The sequence below is a fragment of the Ciona robusta genome, chromosome 14, assembly GCF_009617815.1.
Source record: "Ciona robusta chromosome 14, ASM961781v2".
Taxonomy (NCBI): Eukaryota; Metazoa; Chordata; class Ascidiacea; order Phlebobranchia; family Cionidae; genus Ciona; species Ciona robusta.
Window position 1 is genome coordinate 3,137,754 of NC_143248.1, and position 13,826 is coordinate 3,151,579.

At 35.9% G+C, this 13,826-nt stretch overlaps 1 protein-coding gene across 2 annotated transcripts in view; it reads left to right on the forward strand.

Annotated features, from left to right (window-relative positions):
- LOC149724996 (uncharacterized) overlaps window positions 1-13,826 on the forward strand; it is a 15,676-nt gene continuing 1,850 nt past the window's right edge. The window contains exons 1-8 of one of the 2 annotated variants that reach the window (XM_089892374.1): window positions 1-1,964; window positions 2,798-2,963; window positions 3,448-3,581; window positions 4,202-4,346; window positions 5,134-5,335; window positions 6,171-6,286; window positions 6,578-6,674; window positions 6,951-7,123. In XM_089892374.1, coding sequence (XP_089748500.1) covers window positions 682-1,964; window positions 2,798-2,963; window positions 3,448-3,581; window positions 4,202-4,346; window positions 5,134-5,335; window positions 6,171-6,286; window positions 6,578-6,674; window positions 6,951-7,123 — 2,316 coding nt within the window. In that variant the 5' untranslated portion in view covers window positions 1-681. Of the gene's footprint in view, window positions 1,965-2,797; window positions 2,964-3,447; window positions 3,582-4,201; window positions 4,347-5,133; window positions 5,336-6,170; window positions 6,287-6,577; window positions 6,675-6,950; window positions 7,124-13,826 lie in introns of those variants that run through there. The other variant, XM_089892375.1, reaches the window with a different exon arrangement.

Genomic DNA, 13,826 nt, shown 5'->3' on the forward strand with positions numbered 1-13,826 from the left:
ATTAACTTCATCAAACTATTTGTCTTTGTGGAACTCTGGCTTTTATTTTAATACAAATTTTGAGATATAAATATTCTGATACCCTTGAAATAAAGAATACAAAAAGTGTTGCCGTGTGTTATCTTTGGCAAAGCGCATTTCTTTCTTTCTTACCCAACTTAAATTGAGGTGAAATATTTTGAGTGTTTCATTTTAAATTGTAAACCAGAAAGACATTTTCCTTTGCTCAACAGATGTCTGAATTAATTTAATATCTCCGCTCAGTAAGCGGTTTTACTTCACAAAGATAATAGTCTCTAAGGAAGAGCGTTGTTGGCGATATTAAAATTTGCTTATCAGCATAAGCAGAAGTGTTATAAATTATAGATCACCTGCGAACTTTATCGTTTGCAGAACGTTGTGTATGCATATAGAGGACCCGTTAACATGCATTTCGTTGTTCATAGGTGCCGTAGTAAGCTGTTATAAGACTTCTATCAAATTACAGCACTATGGATCACTTGTAGGCAGGTTATAGGATTGTTTAAAACGTAAACAGTTAAAGGAGTTTATTTTGCATGAAATTTAATTCAGGTTTTAATTAATTACAATTATGTGCCATGTCTGAATAGAATAGGATTGTCTAGACACGATGTACCTTTGAATTATTAACGTGCTACTGGTGTTTTCGGATGGTGTACGATGATGCTGCAACAACATACCAGATGGAACAGACAGAAGGCCACACATACAGTTTGGAACAGAGATAGATTAGTTTCGGTCAGTTTTTCAAAGAGAAACTTAGTCGTAATTGGAGTCGGGATTTCTAAAAACATAAAAACTAGACAGAGAGAACAATTTTTTCCTTCGAATACTTCAAAATTACGAAAAGATATTCAATTCTCATTGCCGCCTGCAGTTAAAAGCGTGATTAATGCCAACTCGACCCGTTTTCCAGTCCTGCGTCGAAAAATTAACGACGGGAAAGCGCAGGCATTGACGCGATACAACCAGAGAAACTTCAAACCGTGGTTTTGCGTCAACTGTTTCAGGCAATTGCAAAAAGGTACTGAAAAAGTTAAACTACCGATTTTACCAACCTACCCAGATAAATGGACCAAAGAAACAGAAAAGCCGGAATATAGGTCGACAAATCTTCCTTACATTTCCAGAAGTTATTTATCCGGGACGTCTAATTATTCTCTCGAATCCAAAGACGCATCATCAGAGGAAAACAGTGTCCTCTTTTTCGATGAAGATGCAAGTTTTTACTCTTCAGAAAGAAACTTTACTGAGGATTTAAAATACATCCTCCAGCGGATACCTTCCCCCCTAACAACCTCTGAATCTACGACTACCCACGATCAGTTCGTTCTTAGACTTGATTCCAGCTTAACAGAAGACTGGAACTCTAAAAAGGGAAGTAAAGAAAACCAGACTAAGAGTATGACCATGACTTCATTGTCACCAAACGAATCTCAAATGATTGACAGCTATCGGCAGAAAACCCCTATCGAGTTTCGAACGAACTCTAAGAACACAAATGTAGCTGAAATAACCCCAGTTCAATACGCAGATAAAAAGACAGTTTCGTCTAAGCTTGAAAAATTCTCCACGGCACAAAAAAGTCAGCTACCAACGCCAAGGCGAAAGACTGAAACTCCAAAGTTACCTCCTGTTAAAGACGCTATACCGAAACCATCAAACAAAAACTTGGACCTAAAAAGTTTCAGGTCAAAATCAAGACAGAGCCCAACCATACAACGTGTAAAATCTAAATTGTACAACAAACGCCCGTCATCTAACGCCGCAAACCTTGAAAGCGATGAAACATACTTTAAAAAAGCTGGATCACCGACTTTGAAGAATGATTCTGTTGGAATATCCAAGGGAAAAGTCAATGGTGTTCATTCTGATACCAAAGTACAACGTAAACTCCCTCCTGTAAAACCTGTAAATCAGCAACTACGTGGTGAAGCAAGCAAGTGAGTTTTTTTAACTTTGTGTGAATATCTTAAATAATTAATTATATATCAGCGACGATTGCTCCAACCCAGTGGTCCTTTGTAGGTTGTCTGAATTATAAGCTGTAGCCGACATTATAAAATATGACAAACTCGTAATCGGGCACGATGTTCATGAAATAGAACATACGTTCTATAACACTGTCGTTGCCCCAACACGCAAGGTTACAATACATATATTTAATATTTGCTTGCAATAAATATTTTCGCTTTCAATAGTTGAAGCTGGTAAGAGTTGTGCACAATTGAGCGATTTTAATTTGCATTTTACATTGCAGTCGCGCCCGTCAAGGCCAAGTTCTGAATACGTTTTTAAATAATTCAATTTCATTAATATTTATTGCAATATACATTGGTCCAATTTGCTTATATAAAGTTTATTAATATAAAGGTTTTAGAGGTCTACGTTTTCATTGTCGGAAACATTCTAAAAGAGATTGTTTCTGTTCACATCAGCTTGTTTTAAACCCATTTTACGTAAACGATATATATAGGCTTTTACATTAAAAAGTTATATAGTAGGGTAGGGAAAGATGGGAGACCTTTAACACATAATATCCAAACATCCTGATTGTATTTTAAACAATTAACAACGGTCTATGGGAGTCGTGGGGATACGGTTTCATAATTCTTTGAGTATTATTTGTTTACTACTTAATAAAACGAGAAAACGGAAATAAAAGGTGTCCCATCTTCACCAACCCTACTCTAAAAGTTATAGTTGACATTACTTTTTAAAAACCCGTGTACGTTTGGTGTCATAACATATAACACTGAGTCCGTCACAATTCAAGATTACAACTTGCAATAAACGACATCGTAAGAAGAAACAAGTTTCTCCAAAAAGAAATCGATGCAGAGAAACAGAATCTTGAAACTTTGTTTCCGATAGCTACAGTTGAGAAAATACGAAAGGAAAATAATGAATTAAGATCGGAACAGAGTAAACTAAACAGATTGGTAAATCAATTTCGTGAATGTGGCTTTGTCTATTATAGTGGGTTGGGGTAAGATGTTCAATATTTTTATTTCCCTTTTATCGTTTAATTTGGTAGTTAAAACGGTCAGAATTATATGACCGTATTCTCTCGACTTGATATATGTGATGTTGTGTTCTAACAATATTCATCTTACTCACACTACTATAAATGAACTACGCAAGGCTTACATATGTATTATATACACACGCAGTGGCGTTAAATCCACTTATGAAATAGTGGCGTGTAAAGATATAGTAGTGTGGGGTAATATGGGACACCTTTACACATAATTTTCATGTATCTTGATCGTGTTTTAAACAATTAACAACGGTCTATGAGACTTGTGAGAACTGAGGATACGGTTCTATATTTCTCTGAATGTTCTTTGTTTACTACCAAATGGGACGGGAAAATAGAATTAAAAAGTTTCTCCTCTTCCCTACCCTCATGCTTTTTTTTTTCAGCAAAGTAAGATGGTTGCCAGGTTGAAATTCTTAGAGCGTGAAAACGACATTACTTCATCTGAACACTCTGGTCTTCTGGACAAGAAAGGAAATCAACTTCATAGAATTGGAAGTTTTGAAAAGAAAGTAGAAAGGTAACGAACTTTTTCATTTATTTCTCTTTTTCATTAAAGATGCTCGCTGCTATCATTCTGGGCGTATGTGTCCTTGGGAAAGACACTTAACGAAAATTGCTCACCAATGGGCTGTCCAAATCATCAGCCATATTACATAAAAAAGAAGAAGAAATATAGACACAAAATAATCACCTACAAAGTGAATGCATGCCAATTCGTGAGCTAACACGTCAACACGAGGTGCATGAAACCCGTGCTATATAACAACTGTTTTTGACCATGCGAGGATAAAGTAAGTTGCATTCAGTTATTCTTTCATTACACTAAGACAACAAAGCTGTAATGAATGAGCACGTATTATAAACTTTATTTTTCATGTCGGGGTAACTCAAGTTACAAAGCAACTAATGTCTAAATCTCGCCCGCGCTGCTCTTATACGATAAGAATGGTATAATTAAAATTGGCACCGGTTCCAGATAAAGTTGGTTCTTCGTCATTGTCGACTTTTGCCGGGAATTCGTAATTTTTCTATTTTTCAATCTTCGCTACCGTAATCCAAGAGATGAATCAAACTTACTATATTAATATATTTCGTTGCCTACAGGAACTTTAAAGTTTATATAAGATGTATTTTAAGGAAAAACAAAGAGTTTGAGAAATTAAAAAGGGATGAAATGGTTCTTGAGGATCGGAAGAGAGAAGTGAAGCAAAGACTCCTCGATTCTCTAGAAGATGCAGAGAAGCAATTAGCACGGAGGACGGAGAAGGATCAAGAGCATGAGGTGGATTGATAATTTTGTGATTTCTGTAATTATATAGTAGGGTGGGGGAGGTGGGACATATTTTTATTCTATTTTCATCCTATATGGTAGTAAACAAAGAATATTCAATATATTCAAAACCGCATCCTTACGGCTCCCATAGACCGTTATTAATTCTTTAAATCAAGATATTTGGACATAGCCGCATCTCTTGTCGCACCCGAGCGATTGATCGCATGGTATAAGCCACGTGTCGACTGGCCTGTTAGGGGTTGGTCTGAATAAAGACCTTGCGGAAACTGAGCGGTGCTGACAGAACGCCAATTTTGTAATGGTGTAGTGTGAATCCGTTTTGTTTATACGAACCAATAAAGCGGTATCAGAAACAACATCGATAACATTGTCGACGATAAGGTAGGCTATAGTTGATTATTTATACTCGGTCCTAAAACATTGTTTCCTCACCCTCAGAATAGCCAGGAAATATATACAGTAGGATGGGGGAAGATGGGACACTTTTTAACTCTATTTTCTCGTATCATTTAGTACATTTATTTCCCTTTATTGTTTAATTTGGCAGTAAGGAGGCAAGCATGACCAATACAGATGTTTTAAACACTGAACGTAAACAAAGAACATTCAAAGAAATATGAAACTATGTCCTCATGACTCTCATAGACCGTTGTTAATTGTTTAAAACACGATCAGAATATCTGGATATTATGTGCCAAAGGTGTCCCATCTTCCCAGATCCTACTATTCCTTAGAAAAGTCAGTGTGCCACCATAACTCTATATTGTTATTGCAGCTTTGCATAAAGTCGGTATCCAAGTTAAAGTCGGAAGCAATCAAGCTTCAAATGTCTCTTCAAAGTAAATTGGCTCAAAACGTCGACACGGAGAATTCTCTTCATCAACTTCATGCTCAGAATTCTCAACTTAAACAAAGAACAGAAATCCAAGCTGCAAAAATTAAGGAATACAAAGATACACTGGTCACTTTAACTAAAAGTATGTAAAATTTTCCAAATAGGGAATGCGCACGTCGAACGTACAATACCATTGTACTGAAATAATAGCAGGGTGGGGAAGATGAGACACCTTTTCATTTTATTTTCTCGTCTTATTTGGAAGTAAACAAAGAACATTCAAGCAATTATAAAACCGCATCCTCACGACTCCCGTAGACCGTTGTTAATTGTTTTAAAATCGATTAGAATACTTATGTGCTAAAGGTGTTCTATCTTTCCCCATCACACTGTTTATATATTGTACTATCACTATGGTAATATAGTAGGGTGGGGGAATACGGGAGACTTTTAGCACGTAACATCCAAATATCCTGATCGTGTTTTAAATAATTAACAACGGTCTGTGGGAGTCGTGAGGATGCGGTTTTATAATTGCTTGAATGTTCTTTGTTTACTTCCAAATAAGACGAGAAAATAAAATGAAAAGGTGTCTCATCTTCCCCACCCTGCTATTATTTCAGTACAATGGTATTGTACGTTTGACGTGCGCATTTCCTATTTGGAAAATTTTACATAAGATACAGTTTTATAATTCTTTGAATGTTCTTTGCTGACCACCAAATGGTACAAGAAAAAGGAATAAAAAGGTGTCCCATTTCCCCCAACCTATTATATATATGACAATCATATTTAAGCTGTTTGTTAAGTTTGCCCCGTAGACCAAAGACGCTACTAGTTCGAGGCTCAAAAGTTGCTACAATTGTGAGCGTATATATGGCCCTGGAGAAGACACATAACGGCAATTGCTTTTTTTCCAAATTGTCAGCAATACGCTACAATCACTTATGTATTGTAAACTTGATATTTTTATTCAGAATTAGAAGCCGTCAAATCTGAAGCAAGCATGACCAATACAGATGTTTTAAACACTGAACGCTTATACCGACAGAAAGAAGAGCTAAAAATATCCATGGTTTCAAAGAATTGCCAGGTATTTACTGCAAATTAAATATACAACAAGCGTAAAAAAATAATTCGGGAGATGCGGTCACAAACGCGGCTTCCCCCCATAAAAGTATATGATATTTTACAACAACTACAAACTTATATTAATCCACCGTTCGGTTTACAATTACGCAACTGGTTTATCAGCATGTGGCCCAAGAAACTTGGTTTACGAATTCCTAATGCTATATATAGAGTTGCGTGATCAGGCTACATGCAAATATTGAATATTATTAAGTTTCAATAAAAACATCAAACACGAGTTGCTTTATTACAGACGAACGCAAGATTAGTGATACAGAGAGACATTGCGTGGATAAGAGTGGCAGAGGAAGAAGTTCTTCTATCTCCGCATTGTGGCGATTCTGCGTCAGGTATTTACATGCAAATAAATGCTTCCTTGCGACAAAATGTCCTACTGAGACAAAATGTCCCTCTGAAACAAAATGTCCCACTGAAACAAAATGTCCCACTGAGACAAAAATGTCCCCCTAAGACAAAATGTCCCACTGAAACAAAATGTCCCTCTAAGACAAAATGTCTCACTCAGACAAAATGTCCTCTTGTGACAAAATGTCTAGTATATAGTCCTCCCTACATTTCTTTTCCTGTCGCGAACATTTTGCTAACGTAATATATATTATCAACAGGTAACTTTCATGGAGAGAAACATGCTTCACCTAACCTACCAGTTGGTGCAACGACCCCAATATTTGAAGTTTATAATATCGGTAATAACGACGAGAGAGAAGAAGTGACAAGAAACAAGAGATTGGTGGACGAACAAGAAGATTCAGAATTTATTTGGACAAGTTATGAATAGCTATAAAACAAATGTGCATTTTGTATTTTTGTACATTTAACTCTAATTGTAAGCTAAACTTTAAATGGTTAACATGATATAAATACGTACAACTGCAATAATAGCTTTTGTTGGCATTAAACATACTTTACATTAACAAAATACAATTTAGGTTTCAAATCAACACCATTTACTTTTGATCAATTAGAAGACATTGAGATAGCAATATCAACGTGAAAAATGACAAATTTAGGTAATAAATGCAAGGATAAAACGAGAATATAATATGTAACAGGTAAGTGAAAAATGATGATTTTTACAGGGATATTAAACTTTTCAAAAAATTGCAATTTCCATGAATGATGTTTTATTTAACCTAATGTTATGTAAAGTAAAGTCAAGACACATAACACTGGTTGCTTTCCATATAAAACATTGTACGACTAAAAGTTAGAGCTCATACATTTCAAATATCAATGATTGAAAGGTTGGTTAGAAAAAAGGCAAAGTAATGGAAGATAACAATATCAGCAATGGGTTGTTCAAATTTTCAGCCACACAAAGATGAAATCTAAAAAAAAATAATCACCCACAAAGTAACATACTTGGTAACTCGTAAGCTGGCACGAGGTGTGTGAAACAGAACATTCGTGTTATAACGACTGTCGTTTTCCGGCCATGCGAAGATAAAGTAAGTTACATTCACATTCAGCAGAAGGACAATAAAATGTCTTCTAAAATTAATGCGGAGGAAAAAATAAGTAACAATCAGTCATGGTTTTTTTTAACATTACGAATGCAATAAATTTCAAATAATTTGAAATTATTTATTTATTATCCACACCACAACGACGTGTGTCTTAGATAACGTGAGTGTCTCGTTATACTATACATTATTAATCAAAAATTAGTGTTCAGTTATAAACAATAGGCAAGCATCATTATTAATAGCAAGGACACCAGGTAATATAGTACAATGGGAGAAGATGGGACACTTAAGCACATATTGCCAAATATTTCCAAAATCAAAAAAGAATTTTACACATTCGAAAACACACACGATAAGATGGGACAGTTTAAAATCATTGTTAATTTTGATTAATAAGTGTATTTATAAATAGGATTTAGGAATATACGTAAATAACACGAAATAATACTGTACGCTTTGAAAATTAAGTCTAAACATTCTTTTTCTTGCCCTACTGCTATAGTTTTTACCCATACATTATATTATTGCATAACAATTGGTATTGTTTGAACGATAATGGGTATTGTTCGAACATAAATGGATGAATATTGTATCCTACAAATGTATATGAACTTGTAATAACAGAAAATTGATTATAACTGTTGATAAAGTTTTTATTTTTACTACAAATTGGGTATTACTACTCTGTTTTTGGCACAAGCCACTTCTCATAAATTATCACCAAATGCAAATGACCAAATTTCGAATATATTTTCAAAATATTATCTTTTTATCATATTAGTATCTTATAGTTTGATAACCCCTGAGGTATAAATTACTAAATTAAAAGCAAATCCTTCAAAGTTTGGCAATGAAAACATACAAAACAATAATGTGGGGGAAGATGGGACTCTAAATTGAAATATATTTACATTAGCAGTACTCTGCAACTTGTAGTTAACCTACCGAATTTAACAGGCTGTGCTAGTTTCTTTGCCATGTAAACTTAATATATATAACGTTAAACCGACATTTTTTGGTTGTTTTTATCACAAATAAAGTCATATTGACCCCTGTCGATTTTCTTCATGCTTATATTTCAATGTTTTTTTACAAAACGAAAACTAGTTTTATGAGACAAAATAAAACTGTACGAAATATTCAAGGTTGTTTTATGAAGCTATGAAACTAGTTTAATCGTTCGCACACGCAAACTAAAAAAATTCTTCGGCTTTACTATGATTTAGCGAGTGTTAAAAAATAGCACCTTACTATTTTGCATTCTATTTTACATATGTTTTAGTATATAAAAACAGTAATCAGCTTTGACGGGCGTTTTATAAAGTCGTGATAATACTGTCGAATAATTCTGTAACCTTATTTTCCTGATTATCATTAAATGAGGGTCTGTTAAAGGAAAATTAAAAAAAGTCTCGTCTGACAAAGTGTCCCATCTTCCCCCACCCTACTTTACATTAACATATGGTTTCAACTAACTATATTCTAGAGGTTTTTGTGTAGAACTTGGTGTTGGATAACTTGATGATGCTTGTTGCATATAAGGTTGGTTGTATTGGGGTGTATATACGGCAGTAGGTGTTGGTGCGAATCCACTTTGTTGTGGAGATTCTGGGAGTATGTATGTAAAGTCAATATACACTGCTACACTTTTACTTTCCCTCAAAGTCCAACCTACAGATTCCAACATATCTGAAAGCTTAACAACCAATTTACCCATCCGTAGATAATTTGTTGATCCCAGCGAGTATTTGAAGTATTTATGCTTCATGGAAAATTGGATGACAGATGGATCGTCACTTGGTTCTTCTTTCACATTATAAGCTCCGACGACTTGAGTGATCATCGACACCACAGATTTATGGTAACCATTGGTAACAGTGATGTAACTCTTACCAGTCATATTTCGATAATAAAGCACAATATGCAGATGAGGCATTTTCGTACACTTTTCAATTATTATTTCCTAGAAAAGGGTTTTTAGTCCTGCACATAAAAATCTGATTAGAAAGTACATTTTATGGAAAGTTAATAGTGAGTTTAATTATTCGTATTGTCCGGCGCCGTGGCTTAGTGGTTTAGGCGCCTGCATCGGAACCAAAGTGTCCCCGGTTCGATGCTCGACGGCGGTACTAACACTGAACGGCGTATGTGTCCTTGGGCAAGGCACTTAACGGACATTGCTCCAACCCAGCGGTCACTAATGAGTTGTCCAAATTGTAAGCAATATCAGAGCAAAAATCATACACAAAAAGCTGAAAGTGTGGTAACTCGTAAGCACACGAGGATAAAGGGATGATGTGAAAATGGGTGTCCGACTGCGATGCGGTGTCACAAAGTTGATGTCAAGAGTCGATGGCATGAGTTGCAGACTTGGTCCAAGATGCTGCCACGAGATTTAATCCAAGATCTGCCACGAGACTTAGTTCATGACTCGAGGTGGATGGAGTTGGCTGGATCGTGTTGCCGATGGAATTGGTTGGACTGTGGTCGCAGAGGGAGTTGGTTGGACTGTGTGTCGCGGATAGAGTTTGGGACTGTGTTGTCGATGGAGTCTGAGATGGAGCGGCACCGGTCGCATGAACGACTTAAATGGACTTCCCGGGTGTCGGAGTAATGAGCCAAATCTGGCCTAAATCCTAAATCCCAGGTCCTTGACAAGGACCTCACCCACAAAGAATAGAAAATAGAATAGAATTATTCGTATTAATAAAGGAACAATTACTGTGTGATGCTATAAAATTTACAAAACAAACAAAAAAACATACCGGCAAGATAAAATTGCAATGACATGGTTAAGTTATAACGTGTAAGCAATGGGCCATGCGGGTAAAAAGCCAACAATGGCCTAACACTGAAAAAACGAGAACTTTTTATAATAAATAATTTCAAACAATCGTTGTCACAGAAAATGGGTTGCCACTTTTTGAAACTTTTGCCTTTGGAAAAGTTTGTTTTTAAATGATATGAAGAAGTCAATGAATGAACGTGTGTTAATGATTGTGATGTAACAATGATATGATAAATTAATATAGAGCAGCGTTTCTTAAACTGGGTAAATTCCTCGTATTTAGGGAGTAAATGAGCTACCATTCAAAATTTAATCAGTTGACGGAACAGAAAAATTGTGCAAATTGTAGTAGTTTACCAGACATTGAACAACTCGTTGCCAAAAAGCAAGCGCATCCGTCGTATTAAATAGAACTGATGTAATTGGTTGTTTTCGCTTTTCTATAAATGAGCGCCATATTACAAATTGGGGGTAAATCTGATAAGCATCTTTGTTAAAAGGGTAAAGCATATAAAAAAAAGATTAAGAAACACTGATCCAAGAGCTTGAAATTTATCTGAGAGCTTAACCATCAGTTACCCAATAAGAAGAGAGTTTTGGGATCCTATTCGAAATAATTTTGTTTCATTAAGTAATGGAGGACAAGTTCAACTTTAAACATTTCGTTTATGATTGGAATCAAAGGGGCTTGGTATCCATTGGTAACAGTGATGTATAGCTCTTGCTCATGAAATTAATCATCACGTGAATATGAGGCATTTTCGTGAATGAAATTTTAAATCAGAATCAAATTAAAATCAAAATCTGTAACTTTGTATGGAACACATTTTATTTAAAGAAAACACATTTAATTAAAAAAAATTAAAGAATATGGAACAGTTAATTAAAAAAATACAAAGAAGGTTTTGTAAAATGTCCGATTTTTGCACTTTTCGGGGATTTCAATTAAAAAATCTTAGAACCTGTTGTTATAACATGTTTCAGGATATAGTTTAATTTTGTGACATACACATTATATGCAGTAATGCAGACTATAAATACCGAATCTGTTTAAAGAGGGTCCCTTTAATTAGTACATGTCCGGCGGAGCACGAGTTCGCGGCCGTGTAACCAAAGAGATTAAAACCAATAACCAAAAGAGATTGGTTTTAATCTCTTTGGTGTAACGTAGCGTCGTTTAACGGGTGGCGAGTTTGCGGCCGTGTAACGTATAGCGTTGTGTGAAAGGGAAGGAGAAATTTATTAAAACAAGGGCTGTGAAAAAGTTAACCGGTTAACGAAAGCTAGCATGTTAACCGCTAACAGAAAGGATTATTACTTAATCTGGTACGCACGTATAATAATGTCTGTCTTATTTACCATAAGGCGCGTGTCCGCGGTCGTTGGTTGGTGTTCACGTTAAAACAGAACGCAGCGACGCTGAGGCTTTGATCGCACTCTACAACGGCGATAAGGTCCCGATTGTTAATGCCGCGGGTGGACCGGTTTTGCAACATTATATTGGCGTAACTAATAGATAACCTAAATGTTTTTCTCAGCCAAGCAGAAAGTTTGTTACCAAATTGCAGCCATTCACACGTGGATTCATTGCAACGTACTAGCAATTGTTTGACCTGGAATATAATTACGACCTAGGAGCAATTTACACGTTGATTATTTGCGTCATAATATCAATTCACACGTTCATTATTTAGCTGGCAGGTGCCTTAAATCAGGTTTAAATACAAACAAGAAACCATTACTTATACGTTGAAGACCTGTGCGTGTGTTAGGGTTGTGCGTATAGTCCAAGCATATAGTCCACACATACTTTGTAAAGTTTCCTTTAAATTCACGAAAGAAAGGCGATAAACAAGACGTTTTTATGAGAATTGCAGGGTCTGCAGCGGGCGGCCTCATCATCTGTGTCGGTTAACCGGTGTCGTAATATACCCGTTTCTATTGATGTATTTGTACCGGGCGTTATTGCGCATATATGCGCCGAGACGCTACTGCACATGCGCAACATCTCGGAACAAATACAATGACCACCCGGTCCAAATTTATTACGACCCTCTATTGAAAACGTTCCAGACAAGATGCTTACACAGTAAAACTTTAGTTTTTGATTTAAAGTCATCCGAACTGAGTTGGTATGTTATTTGTAGTCTAGATAACGTTCATGCTAGTTCAATAAACACGTTTTACTTATAACTTACGGTGCTCGTGAATCAAGGTGATTCAAAAATACAAAAATTATAGCGGCAACTTTTAATACCTTCTACGCGTGCTACTACCATAAAATTTGGGCACTGTACTGACTAGACCCCAGCAGCGGTACCGATTCTAAAATATTTTTTTCATATTTCAAAAAAAATATTAATTATAAACATTAATATTCGTCATAAAAAAAAACATTTTTATGGATTATTTTACCGATCCAGCAAGTTTTAATCTCGTTTTAAGTTCTAGTAATAACTTTTGTAACGCGCGTTAGTTGAAAGCAGCCCTGACAAACCTGTTTCATTCCATTTGTATTTAATGCGGCTGTTGTAAGCAGCCCGCGGCGATATAGTTTTATGTCTCAAGTTCTTTGCTTTTCCTGAAATGGCTAATGACACTACCCTGCTGGTAATAGGCTGCCTAATGCCTATGTTCCTATTTTGACACACCGCTAGTAGAGTTTACTGCGAATAAAAAAGCAACTACAGTAGGTAGAACATTAACCTAAGCTCTTTGTAACAGCATCGACCCAAAGGCATTAAAAATACAAAACAGTAAACTTAGCACATCCGGCGCCGTGGCAAAGTGGTTAGCGAGCATGCCTGCTGTAGCCCAAAGGTATTTGTCCTTGGGCAAGACACTTAACGGCAATTTCTTCAACCCAGTGGTCTTGGGTTGTCAAATTATTAGCCATAAATAAAAAAAAACAAAAGTAACATACATGGTAACAGAGAGACATTTTGTCTCGAACAGGGGAACATTTTGTCTCGGGGGAACATTTTATCTCAGTGGGACATTTTGTCTCAGTGGGACATTTTGTCTCAGGGGGACATTTTGTCTTAGTGGAACATTTTGTCTCAGGGGGATATTTTTTCTAAGTGGGACATTTTGTCTCAGGGGGACATTTATTTAAATGTAGGCTAAATACTAGTAGAACCACTTCCTCTGCCACTCTTATCCACGCAATGTCTCTCTGTATCACTAATCTCGCGTTCGTCTGTAATAAAGCAACTCGTCTTCGATAT